The sequence below is a fragment of the Pezoporus occidentalis genome, unplaced genomic scaffold, assembly GCF_034315485.1.
Source record: "Pezoporus occidentalis ecotype Australia unplaced genomic scaffold, CSIRO_AGI_Poc_V1 ctg33, whole genome shotgun sequence".
Lineage (NCBI taxonomy): Eukaryota > Metazoa > Chordata > Aves > Psittaciformes > Psittacidae > Pezoporus > Pezoporus occidentalis.
In genome coordinates, this window is record NW_026915268.1 from 3,852,434 (window position 1) to 3,865,743 (window position 13,310).

The 13,310-nt window shown below is 42.1% G+C and overlaps 1 protein-coding gene across 4 annotated transcripts in view; it reads right to left on the reverse strand.

The window, feature by feature from the left end:
• The window catches only part of SLIT3 (slit guidance ligand 3), a 519,568-nt gene that overhangs the window by 219,459 nt on the left and 286,799 nt on the right, over positions 1–13,310 (reverse strand). For all 4 annotated transcript variants that reach the window (XM_062629206.1, XM_062629204.1, XM_062629205.1 and 1 more), the window contains one exon: positions 12,384–12,455. In XM_062629206.1, the coding sequence (XP_062485190.1) occupies positions 12,384–12,455 (72 nt within the window). The remainder of the gene's footprint in view (positions 1–12,383; positions 12,456–13,310) is intronic.

Sequence of the window (13,310 nt, forward strand, 5' to 3'; positions counted from 1 at the left end):
AGCTAAAAGAGACCATAAAAAGACCCTACAGGCCTGTACAATCAAAGAATGCGTTGTCATGTGTACACAAGCAGCGGTAAAACTAAGGATGCTGGTGACTGATGCTCAAACTTTCCTAGTGTTATCTTTAGCCCTGGATTTACATTATAAGTGCACATACATATCATTTTGCCTGAATTTACTTACTTACACTGACACGCAAATAAATAATATATGCTAAAACAAGATAAAGTAGAAAATATGATAATAGAATAGAATAAAATAAAATGAGCTAAGCCAAGGTAATGTAAAATACAAAATAATAAAGGTTATACAGAGAATGAGGCTACACGATTCATTTAGGTTGCGAACTTTGTTAGATATTAAGTCAAGAATGTCATTCACATGGTCTTACATGAAATGCCTTACTGCTTGCCCTCAAGGAAGGCTGCTCTTTTTACATAGAGAAAGACATATCTATTTTCCCACACAATCAAATTGCCTCTATCAGCTGTATAAAATACAGGTACCCGCTGCGGCCCCCAATTCTTTCTAACACCTATGCCCAGAGAGAGTTGAAAAAGCTTTTTAGAGAAATTTCAATCAGCTTTTCAATCTTTTACATGACACTTTAATTCTAGGCAGAAAATATAAATTCAATTCAGCCTGAATGGAAATTTTAGCTATAAAAGCATTGGTGCAAAGAGAAAAGAACACAGGTTGGAATTATTCTCCCACTGCTTTATTTTTAAATTAAGGAATCTCCAATGAGTAATTTTTCTAAACTCACATATGGCCCCAGAAACACTGCCTTTAGGTTTTTATGAATCATGGGATTTACTCAAGTCTTTGCCCAAAGGCTGCACATTTTTAGTACACTGTACTGGGAATGGCTGCTGTGGCTCTATGTCCCAGTTACATCCATACATTTCTGTAAGCACTTGGACTCTGAGAAAGAAAAGTATTTGTGCAAACACTGAATAAATGTTCTACATCATCAGGGTGGTTTTGATGTTTCTCTGTGGCAGCTGATTTCCAGGGCTGATAATATTGCCTAGAACCACTGGGAACAAGTCCAATTATCATCACCCCCAGACCAGTGTCCACTGAACTCAGAACAATTCCTGCTGCTGATTTCAGCAGGGTCTGAATCTAGTCCCCGCAACCTATTTATTGAGGTGCAGATTTTCACAGGAGCCACAGTGACCAAAAATGTAATTGAATAAATTTCAGCTCACCCAGGCTGTGCTTTGTAGATTCATTTGAAAACCTCTTGTTCAATGAAAACATAATTAAATTAATAATAGGAATTTTCATTTATTTCTTTCCCAGCTTATACAGCGATCTCTCTTTTGGTGTTACCCAACTGCATGCACGTCAGGTACTGTAGTTTATGGATTCTGTGCTACTCCTGCCAAAATCAATGGAAACTGGATTGAGTTTTTGATGCATACAGAGGGCTGAAAACCTCCAGAGTGTATTCATGGAAAGGATGAAAAAGAGACAACAAGAGTCAGATCATACAAACCTTAAGTTTGACGCATCAGTACTTCAGCAAAATACAACAGCTTTCTCAGGTTCCTGCCTGAACAGTTGTTTCTGCTTAGTCCTTTCTGAAACTAAAGCAGTCTTATAAACACAATCCAATTCAAACTAACACAGTCCAATTCTGTAATTTGAAAGGAGCAAGCGACTTGTGCCATTTGTTCAGGCTGAAGGTACTGAATGATGATTTCCAAGGTAAAAGGTTTCAGCATTCAGTCAGCTTAGTGCTGCAGTTTTCTTACAGGATTCCACCAAAAGAAATTCTAAAGAAACTGATTAAATCTGGATCAGAGGGGAACAATATAATTCTTCAATACTGTGTTTTAATTTGAGTACAGTGCAGCCTTAATGCTATAACCCTACAGTAAAAGCCTCTGTTTTGATAGATTTCCCTACCATAATGAACGTATTCTTTTCATACTTGTCAGTGTAACACACCCCAGGACAGAAAAGGCATTCCAAGTGGCAGACAAAAATTAGTTTTCCTTTCAGAGCTGGAGGAAGTGACACTGTAAGGGGCTGTGTGACAATATTCACTCTCTTTGGGGCGGTCATTGTGCCAGCCTGTTGCGACTTCATCAAGTGCCGCAATGCGGCACTGCGGATTCCTGCAGGTCCAATGGTGGCCACTAGGACCAAGGGAGAGACAAGCTGGCCAAACCCAGCGATGCAGCAGGCAGCGGCTTGGGATGATGTCTATTACTGTTGCATAAATCTTACAAGGAATAGAAATGGCACTGCAGCAGTTCAGCCTGAGTAGCTGATATAAGTGCCAAAGGTTTTGCTAAAGTCTTCAAGGAGCCTGGCAACAGGCAACCTTGGAGAGTGGGCTGCCAGAGCCCCTTGTTCCTATTCCTCTCCCACGGCAGACCTACCAGGTCCTGCAGGCAAAATAACAACACTTGTTCCTCTTGCCAGAGCAGCCCCTTAATTTCAGGAGCCCAGTGCCCCAGTGCTGCTGGCTCCCAGGGCCATTGGGATTTCCACTAGGAGAGAGGAGCGGGAAGATGCCCTGAAAGGCATCATCAGCATGGTGCAGCATGGAACCACACAGGCAATCCTTAGCTTCCAGCAGCAGAGGAAGGAAACGACAAAACTTTTAAAAAGGGAACCTCACCTTTACTGCCAAAGGTTGCTCCCCAAAATGCAAGAGATACAGACCACATTTGTGGAGTAATTTTATACTGTAGCAGTATGTGCTGCCCCTACCTGCAATGAATACATGCTGGACATGAAAGCTAATATATAAACTAATATAAATCCACATGAATGAAATAGGGAACGTGCGATATACACATACTGTGAACTTAGACTTGCATGTATGAACAGTTGCTAAGGGAAAGTTACATTCATAGAGGAAAGAAATGTTTTGAAAGAACAAAGACAACACGCAGCTCCTAGACAAGGGCAATTACGTGTTTCTTGGTGAAACTGGAAAGGGATCTGCTTTCCATCAGGATTCTCTTTCAGTATATTAGCGCTGGATCGCGCAAGAAGGTCAATATGTTTAACAGCACCTCTCCAATTGTTAAATTTCTCCCAAACACCACCAATACCTGTTTATATTCATGCACGCGTATGCAATACAGCTAAGAAACCATAACAATTTGAATAGCAAATACTCACAGTGCTTCATTTGCGTTCAGTCCACAGAGTAAAAAGAAAGTGCAAAATAAAATATACACCGAAAAAAAAACGATGCCCTCATGGTCTGTTCAGGAATGTTCTACAAGCGGTAGAAGTAGCTAAATAAAAGGAGTTGTACAGATGCTCTCCGTACTACCTGCCTGCATACAGAATAAAACCTAACTGCCATTGTGGATGGTCTCTCCTGACTGCTTCAACCTAAGTCTTGGCTGAAGTGCCTCACCTGATCGCTACCGCCCTGGCGTGGATGGGAAGACGGGGTGTCTCGCACATAAACCGGACCCAACCCTTTTAAGACATGACTGAAATTGCCCAAGGAGCCAGTCAGAAGCCCGGGTGCTCGCGGAGGGGACTACCCCTCCCCAGAGCCCGCCCAGCCCAAGCCGCCTCTTGCACCAACAGGGGCTTCTCAGCGGCCTTCAAGCGTCGTCGCAGAGATGCTGCATTGCGGCAATTTATTTATCACAGGAGCCAAGTCCAAAGCTGAAAGCCATGGACAAGAGCCGCTTTCCCCACCCTCCCTTCTCCAACAAAGCACTTGTAGTGACAGACACAATCTAAGAATCTAATGGCAAAAGATGCGAAAGCAAATCTAAATCACCAACCTGGTGAGCAAAGACCTCTCTCAGTAGATGCTCCTACATTGCTTTATCACAGCCACCAACACAACTTCCACAATTTTCTCTTCTATTTGACCCTTAGATAAACCCCAGTCTCAGCCACAGTCTGGCTCTTGCAAACCACAGACACTTCACACCATCCAGCACAGTGAACACAAGAGGGATGAGTGCAATTTTAATGGCACTACTGTCCATTGTTTCCTTCAATGCCTTTATGTAGCCACCTCATTTGATTCTCTTTCACCTGACCAAGCTATTTCCTCAGGTATCCCTAAAGTACTCAACAGCACAGCAAAGGTTTCTGGATGGCCCTGCAGTGTTTGTTTCTAAGGACCTGCAGATGTCATCCACCACTTGTACACACAAAAACAATGCATTTGAATTATTCACCCTAAAACAGAAACTTGAGAAATGTAATTCCGCTTCAGAAGCATCAAACCAGTTAACATGAAATTGCTTCATTTATGATAACATTATGATAAATTAACATAGAAATTATGATTATTTGGGTTCAAATTACTGTGAAATTGTTTTATACTTACACCCCTAATGCAGCTCTTAAATTTTCTATTTTCTGAAACACAGAACTGGATATCTATGTAAAGAAATTGATGCTATTCATATTTCTTTTAGAAGTTATTACTATTTCTTTGCTGATTTAACCATAACATACATGTTCTTCTCATCATACATACTTACACTCATGTATACTTACACTGTATGCATAACCTTGCAAATTGCAGGAAAAAAATACTATTTGATTTAGATTCAGATTTATTTCAATCAGAAGCCTCTACCTATGCATTTTCCAGGTGCAGATGAAGCTATCTACTTCACTTATTAAGCTAACTACACATTACTGTTTTGATTTCCAATTTACTACAGACACAACATTAGTGTTGCAGCGAAAAATATTGAATACTGCTAATAAATAGTACCCTGCGCCCAGCAGCTGCAGCTGAAGGTTAAATATCTGACACAACGCTTGAAGTGGTAGACCAACAATTCTGCTGCACAGAGTTCCTATCATAATTGTACCCTCTCTTTCAGGAGAAGCCAGACTTTGGAGTCCTCTCTCATACAAAGACTGGCTGCAGCACAAAGCCTTTGTCTGTGTTGTTCTACCAGCACAGCAGAGAGACAAAAGCAAATGCTGAAAAAGGCAAACCATTCATACCCTATAGGTCACATACAATACCCTTAATTGCACACAGGGAGAAAAGGCAGTGACTATTATGTGCTTTGAAACAGTTTCTGTTTCAATTTTTCCTGTTTGGTGACTGACCCCGGAGCAGGCAGGAGTTCCCAGAGTCACCAACAGTTTTGGACCCAAAAAGGTGTCACAGACAGGCTGAGGACATGTTGGTATATTTGATACTGGTGTCACGGAAACCTGTGCCATGCAGGCATGCAGCCTCCTTCCCCAGCCAAAGAGGCCTTATTAATGCTGACAGCATTCCATCCAGCTACCCAAGGACTGTCATCCAGCTGCTCTGGGGAGGCGAATCAACTGCGACTTCCAAATCATGGCATAAACTCATCTACCTTGAACTTGTTACTTTCACTCAGATCTCTGTCATCACCTCAACTTCATCTGCTAGGAGCTTTATTCCCATCATATTCTTCAGCTCAGCTTTTGGTTAAGGTGCCAAGCTGCATGTCTGCATTAAATACACAGTTGAGAGTCCTCTGGATTGAGCTGTTCACATTCATTTGACTTTCAACAGTCAAAATGCTTGTTCTACATCTTTTATATTACTGATGAAGAAACTGTATTAGTCAAAGGTGAGGGAGGGCAGGTCACAAGATGAGGAGAGCATGCAAATGAAACAGTACCATGGGAGAGGTTTGCCAGAAATCTCTGTCTCTGGAGTTTCAACTTTGGAGTCTGTCGAAGCAGTGACTGCAGCACCAGTGAAGGGCTTGCACTACACAAGCCTTAAACCCAGGCTTCCTCAAAAAGCATACTGGGCAGTGATTCATGAAACTAATAATTCTAACCTGGCATTGCTCTTATCTTGGTAAGTTCTGCAGCCTGCATGGCTCCAGGCTATTCTGAAAGGGAAAAAAACCTCCAACCTAATAGGAGCAGGAAAGGTGAATGAGCACAGCACTCAACTACTACATATGCTCCAGGAAGGGAAAAATCCATCTTTTCTAAACACGTAATGTAATTAGGCACCCACACTGAGGATTGATAGAAGTGTTCATCCATTTGCTGGGACATGCCTGGAATACTGCAGGATTAGCAAAATCATTGATCAATGAATTTATGCAAATATATTCTCCCCATAAAGACAGACTTACATTACCTCTGTAACAGGCACCAGTGGTTTTCAGAGGCCCTCTCTTGCCTGCTCTTATTTTGTTTCAGCTGGTCTTTGATATAAAGCCTGTCACCACGATGCCATCTGGATAGTGTTCCTTTCACTGTCTTGTACCTCTAGCCTCACATTTTGCAATATGTTATAGAACGGAGGTTATCTCAGATTTCAGCTCCATATCTTGTGCAATGACACTACATCTCCCACCGATGTGTATCAGCAAGTAAAGACACTCCTTATCAAGCAACAGTGCAACTACACCATCTTTCCTCCATCAATCCTTTACCGTAATTGTGTATCTCGTGTCACTAGGGTCCACTGGGCGTGCAGTGCCTTTCTAAGAGTTCTCCAGAAAAAGACCTTGCTGCAGTTAATCTTATCTCCAACTGATTTATAGAACAAAACCCTTGTAGTAACCCGCAGGAGCATTTCTCCTTCTAAGACCTACAGCGATACAGGAGGCAGGAAGAATGGGCAGGGTATAAATTACAAAACATTCTAATAAGTAATGGAGTAAAGAAAACTGGAAATTACCATCTGTCCACTGATACCTCTATACTGTGGGTGCACTGTTTCCCAATTGCCAAACTGACTTGTGTTCTTCTTCTGGCACAAATTGATTGTCTGGGATACAGGCTCAACACAGAAAACGGAGGATACCCTTAGAAAAGCCAAACTCCTTGGTTTTCATCTAATTTCACCTAACTGGTAGTTACTCCAATTACTCATATCCTACCAATGGTTACTCCCTTCAGTTCTGTGGCACATATTATGTACATGCTGACTGATGAAATAACTAAAGATTTTAAATTCATTTTCTTGATTTACATACATTTGAGCTAACATACACCTTTGGGTAAAAAAAACCCCAAAACACAATAATTTTAACTTTACTGTACTCAAGTATGAACAAGTAAACCAGCTATGCACAACATTTTAAATAGAAATCTCATTTTCATTATTCTATTTAGATATTTTGGTATCAGTTATAGGAACCCAATTTACAGAGCTCAAATTGGACCCTGATTGCCTCAACCGACCATAATTTCCAGCAAAATAGAGGAGGAAATCACATTTGTGTGGCATTTTCAGGCTTTCATTAAGCAATGACATCTCATATACTTAGAATTATGTCATGACATTCGCTCCCTGACTCTCCAGGTTGGGAAAGCAAATACAAATCTTCTATCTAGCTAAGACATGCCCAGAATAGCATTCTGCAAATGAGTAAAAGTGACTATATAACTGAGTGCTCAGCATACACAAGGCAACCCTGGGAACAATTAAACAGCAGCTGTAGCACAAAATAAAGTTTCTATGACTAAAGGTAGTGTGTATTACAAGCACGCTCACCCCGACATCTCTATCAGAAATTGCACAGGTTACTAAATGTTTTATGAAACAGAATCCTTTGTAACAGGAACGTACTGGATTGAATAAAGTAAGGATGAATGAGCCTATTCTGCTTGTAAAATGCTCGGATGGCTGATGTGTCAGACAACGACCAGGGGATGCAGACCACAGCTGGTCTGGCAGAGCACACTAGGTCCCCTGTGCCGAGGCACAGACCAAAGGAAGGCACCGTGTGGGGTTGGAGCTGGGTGCTCTTCTGAGGAGCAGGAAGAGGAGGCACAAATGTTTGCAGAGAAAAGGTTAGGTATGCAAACACTAACTTGTTTCTTTTAGATCAAATATTTAGGGCTCATTTGGAATTGAAGTCCCAACTTAAAATCGCAGGGAACATTTGGGTGGCTGCAGTTGCACCAATATTACTGGTGAGTGAATCGCCACAATTCAGAGCCGAAGGGTGGGTTCCTGCATGTGTAGTTCATTGCTGAAGACTCAATGACAGAATCAATGCTCATTCATTTAAAAAAGAGGGTGAAACTCAGGAAAAGAGGTTTTTCAAGCTGGGAGATATGGAAGACACACAACAATTAACATGGTTAACAACAACCAAACCCCCAAATCATCCCGTACTTGCTCTATACAGGAAGAAATCATTTTCTGCCTTAACAGAAAACTCTCCACAGACCTCCTAGGATTAGCTCTTGGTATGGTAAAAACTTTTGGGTGCAAAAACTGTTTTTTTTACAGAAAATCTGCAATGAATAGGATGTGTTCATGCTCCAGACCCTCCGGCTATCACTCAAAGTAGGGTGAAAACCACCTTTACAATATAAACCAAGGAGAACACTCCATCTAAGTTGCCAACAGCGACTCCTGATTCTCCTATCCACATGGCACAACTGCCATGTCACCTTGCAGATTTCAAGCTACCCCCGTGAGGCAAGCCAGTAATAAATAAAGTAAAGGCTTTTTTCTGCTAAATTGAGTTCTGTATCTTACTGTCCAATGGGTCCTAAAAACACAAGTGCTGTTCAGCTCTTCCAGTCTAATGATAATAGCACATCCATTCACTTCAGTTTACCCAGTTCCAAAGAACCTGCTGAACCACCTTCATTTCAAGGAATTTCAAATTCCTTTTATTCATGTACCCTAAGAGGCTGGAGGTGAAATTCTGAGAGAGTTTTATCACCTATGCTTCATAATTTTGGACATTTGGAAATACAGTTCTGGACTTATCTCTAGCCTACAAAGGATATGAACACTGCATTGCACATGCATTAAGGAATACGGCACAATTATTTCGAGGACTTTAGGGTCTGGGGTCTTTTGTATGGTTTTGTGAGGTTTTTAATAATCTTTCAAAGTTCTACACTAATACATATTTCTCAATAATACTGTTATTGCCAACTACTGCCACAGGACATAACTAAAAATTAAGCAGAGCAGAAAACCTCCTACTAATAATGACACTATAGTTAGGTAAAGCTCCACATTCATTTTCTTCTACTTTTCTGCACATTTCCAGCAGGCCACAAGTTAGTTAATAACTTGTGCCACCCCTGCAAAAAAGCATGCCCCTTTTCAATTTTGTTACTGGTTCAGTGGTCGCACACACCTTTCTCTGCCTTGGAATGCAAGAAGAAACCCACTGAGATCTGCTTTATCACCTTATGAAAGGGGGAGAGGAAATATGTCAACAAGAAAAATCCTGATTTTAGCAACAGATTAAAGGCAAAACCTTTATGGGAATAATACAGAAAATCTGACAAATGAACAAACCAAGACCCACTGCAAATACCAGGAGCTTTTTAAGGAAGGATGTCAGTGCTGCATGTAATTTCTCAGATATTATTTCACCTTGCTGCAGGGGCAAAGACAATCAATAGAAGGCACCAAAGCACTTCACAGTCAACACTATTGCAGCTTTTTAACCCAAAACTCAGTCACCAGTAGCACTTGGCACCTTAATTACAGTCTACATAGGTCAGATCATAGGATCAGGGATTAGGACAATTGGAATATGGAAGCTCATAAACAAAGCAGTGACCAAAAGACCGTGTGTGCTCTGGGAGCTGCAGTCAGCACCTTGGGCTGGTCCAAGTTCCAGCTGAGGTTAGCACCTCATTGCACCAGGTCAGGTACTGAAATTAGCCACAAATTTCAGCCCTGTTTCCATCTCTGCTCTCTGCTATTTGTTGGTACAGGGATGTATTCATAATGTGGGAAAAGAAAATAACAGTAGTGAGTGGAAAGAGCTTGTTGATAGAAGAAATAACTAATGTGGACCATGGAGAGCTCTTCAGTTTGAAGGACAACTGCACAACTTTCTCCTCTTCCTATATCTACCAAATCACCAAGCTCTTCGCACTCCTGGGTTTTGAGGAATTCAAGGTGAATGAAGAGTGCAATCCAGAAACCAAAATGCTTTTAAAGAAAGTGTTTGGGGTTTTGTTCAAGTAATGCTCAGCATTTGGTGCCCTGAGTTATCTGCAGAATTTAGAGCTCTGTAGATGGGTGGGTGTGCAGAGAAAAGATGCAGAAGTGGAAACGTTTGGTACCAGAAAGGTCACAAGTTTTCAGGAAGCTAAAGAGGAAATAAATTATTTGGTACTTTTGCAAACTCTCCAAGCAGAAAATTAGAGTAATTTTTGCCAGAACCATTAAATATTTCCTACACATTGCATTACAGGTTAAAACATATCTGCATAAAATACGTTGTGGGTCTGAAATGATGAAATTTAGTTTCACTTAATATGCTTTGATGGTTCAAATTGCTTTATTTTTTTAACATTTCTGACTTTTACAACTGAAGATATGATATTCTCTGGGGCATTAAGCTAATTAATTTTGATAGAGAGATTAAATACTCAAACTTTGAAGAAAAACTTGAGAAAAAAAATCAGATTAGGTTGGAAATAGAAAACTCCCATTTTGTGACTGCAAGAAAAATACCTCTAGAAATAGATACTATCAATCTATTTTCTCATCTTTTAGAAATAAGATTGATTTTTCCTGTAGCAGTATGTCTGTGCTGAAAATTAAAAATGCATTAAAGGGCTGATTAGGATGTATTTTATATATCCCCCTTTTCTCCCACCCACAAATAACTGGCATAGAATTAACTGATTAAAAGCAGAGCAGTAAATAAACTAATTCAACATTTAATACATTCTGGGGTGAAGAAATGCACTCCCAGCAACTTTTTCATAGCCTGCAGAGTCGGTATATTACAAAAAAGGCTCATTTATTATCCAGACTATTTCACTGAAAGCCATAGCACAGTCTGTCTGATTCACTCGCTGCAGATAGGGAAAATCTGCCCATCAAAAAAAGAGAAAAGCCTCAGTTTTAGAGGTGTTCATGATTTCTTTCTCCTTGTTTTCTCTCCCCACACAGCAGACTTTTCAATCTGACAGACAAGCAAAACTTCATAGTGGTAACACATTACTTTTCCTGAAAAGTGTTATTCATAAAGAAATCAAACAATATTCTTGATAAGTTGCCAGATGAGGAACTCTGCAGGTACCTACTGTTAGCTCAGTATGAGCGACACACACTCTCTGATCCATAGCAGTACCCCAGCCTGGGACACAGAGGGGCCAAAGGTGGCCCAGCTGACTGTGATGGACAAACACACACAGCCACCCCTCCCTGGTCCCTCAGAAAACTGAACTTCCTTCTGCGGAAACTGACAGCAAAACTCCTCTGAGCATCAGTGCAAGCTAGGTAAAGCCCTTGGGGATGTTTCCCTGGGGAAACATCAGCTGTGTTTTCAAGCCACTGCGGTGTGTGGCACAGCACTGCCTATATACCCTGTTATTTTGCCTGTTTTCAGAAGCCAAAGGCAATGCCTAGAGTCTGCAGGTGCCAGGTCTGTGTGAGGCAGGTGCTTCCTTTAACCATGTGACATTTGCTGTTTCAGCCCCTGTGACTTAAAGGCAAGGTTTCCAGCAGCCTGAGCAGGCCCTCCTTGCTGTATTTAAGTATACACTGCTTCAGTGCTGGACCAGCCGCAGTTCAGATGCTGAGGGTGTCTGTTCCCTACCACCACGGCCCCCTCTCCATTTTGGCTAAGGACTGTGTGCTTGCACAGGTATTAACACTTTCAGCTTTGCAGTGTTAACTTTCGGGTAACAGGGAAAGCTTTGTATCAGTTCATATAGTCAAAACCTACCCCAGAAAAAGTCTCTGAGTGAACAAGCAACTATTAGTAATAAGCAAATTATCTACTCAGATACTGAGTTCTGGGTAATATTGGATTTCACATTACAGTGACGGTGCTCTAAATCTAATGTGCTTTTTCTCTGTTAGAGTCAGCATTCACTGTCAAATCCTTTTTTCTTTTTTTGGTCTGTGCCGCAGCCTTAACAGCCGATGTGTAAAGTTTGTGGTACATGGAGAGCACAACGTGGTGTTATTTCAGCCCTCAGAGAAGGATCCTCCCCAGAAGCCAATGACTGCACTGAACAAGCCTGCCAAACGCCTGTCTCTCCTCCCTCTTACATATCAAACACCTTTTAAACAGCTTTTTGTCTAGGGCGATTGTCAGATATCTCATAATATTGTTGCTCCCCATGAACCTGTTACCCATCCGCTCCCCAACATTACACAGAGCTGGCCAGGTTGCTGGCTGCAGAGCACAGCTCGGACGCACTTTGAATACTGCTGAACCCCATCTGTTCCACGCAGCAGCAAGCACGGCAATATCCCCGTTCCTCAGGAACAGCAGTATAGAAGTCGTCTATTGTGGTTTAATTAGCAGTAACCCCAGGCTGGGGGAAGCGTGAGATCTCACTCTGCTACCTACAGCCCTGGTGCGAGGTGGGAAGGGAGGATAAAGCCCCCCAGGCTCCCCCAGCACTGCAGCACGGGCAGAGCTGCCCCCCCACCGCCCCAGCACAGCACCAAGTCAACTCACAGGATCTCCAGGTCGCGCAGGGCTCGGAAGGCTCCATCTTCGATGCAGCTGATCTGGTTGTTGTCCAGTTGCCTGCAGAAAGGAAGGGAGAGGATGAAGGCTGGCGGGGACGGGCAGAGCTGTCTGGGAGCACCAGGTTGGGGCTTCCCCGTGTCCGAGGTGTCCCTGCACCCCCTCGCAGCGCCTGCTCCCACCCGGCGCAGGGCTGGCGGCTGCCACGCTGCGCTGGCGGTGCTGCTGCTGCCTGACAGCGCCGCACGCTCCCGCGCACTGGAGCCTGGCAGGTCTCAGTAAATATTAATTGTGCTTCTTTTTTTTTTTTTTAAAGGCAGAAGGGAGTAATTTCATTACATTGGGGCATCCAATCCATTATGAGCTTTTACCGGCATGTCACTGAAACAATTTCATTAAGCTAAAGGCCTGTAAATCATTGGAGGTCACTGGGCTGCCCTCCGTGACCTCCCAGAATGCCTTTTTTTCCGTTTACTGGAAGTTGGAGTCCTCTGTCCTGACAATACTAAATCTCCAGGCTTTATCTGCCCGAGAGCTGTGAGAGTGCACAGGGAATATACCAATTCCAAATTAGACCCAACTAATCTAATTTTATAGTCTTTTTATTATTCTAAGCACCAAATGTCTGTGGTGGTTCGATGCCTCTCTGCATTGTTACTGGTCCCATCTGGTAGCCCATTCTATTGAAAGATTTCTGACTAAATACAGATTCTGTCTAACTGCATCAGGGAGAGCAACCCAGTGACAGAAAGCATTATACACACATACACTTAAGACGCTATTTTGCTTCAAAATGTGTAATTTAATATTTGGATGGTGGAGTTCTCTCATTTGTCTCCCTGCATATGCATGATTTCAATACATTTTACAATATATGCGATACAGCAGTACAGCTACATCTGTCTCTTTTGCTTC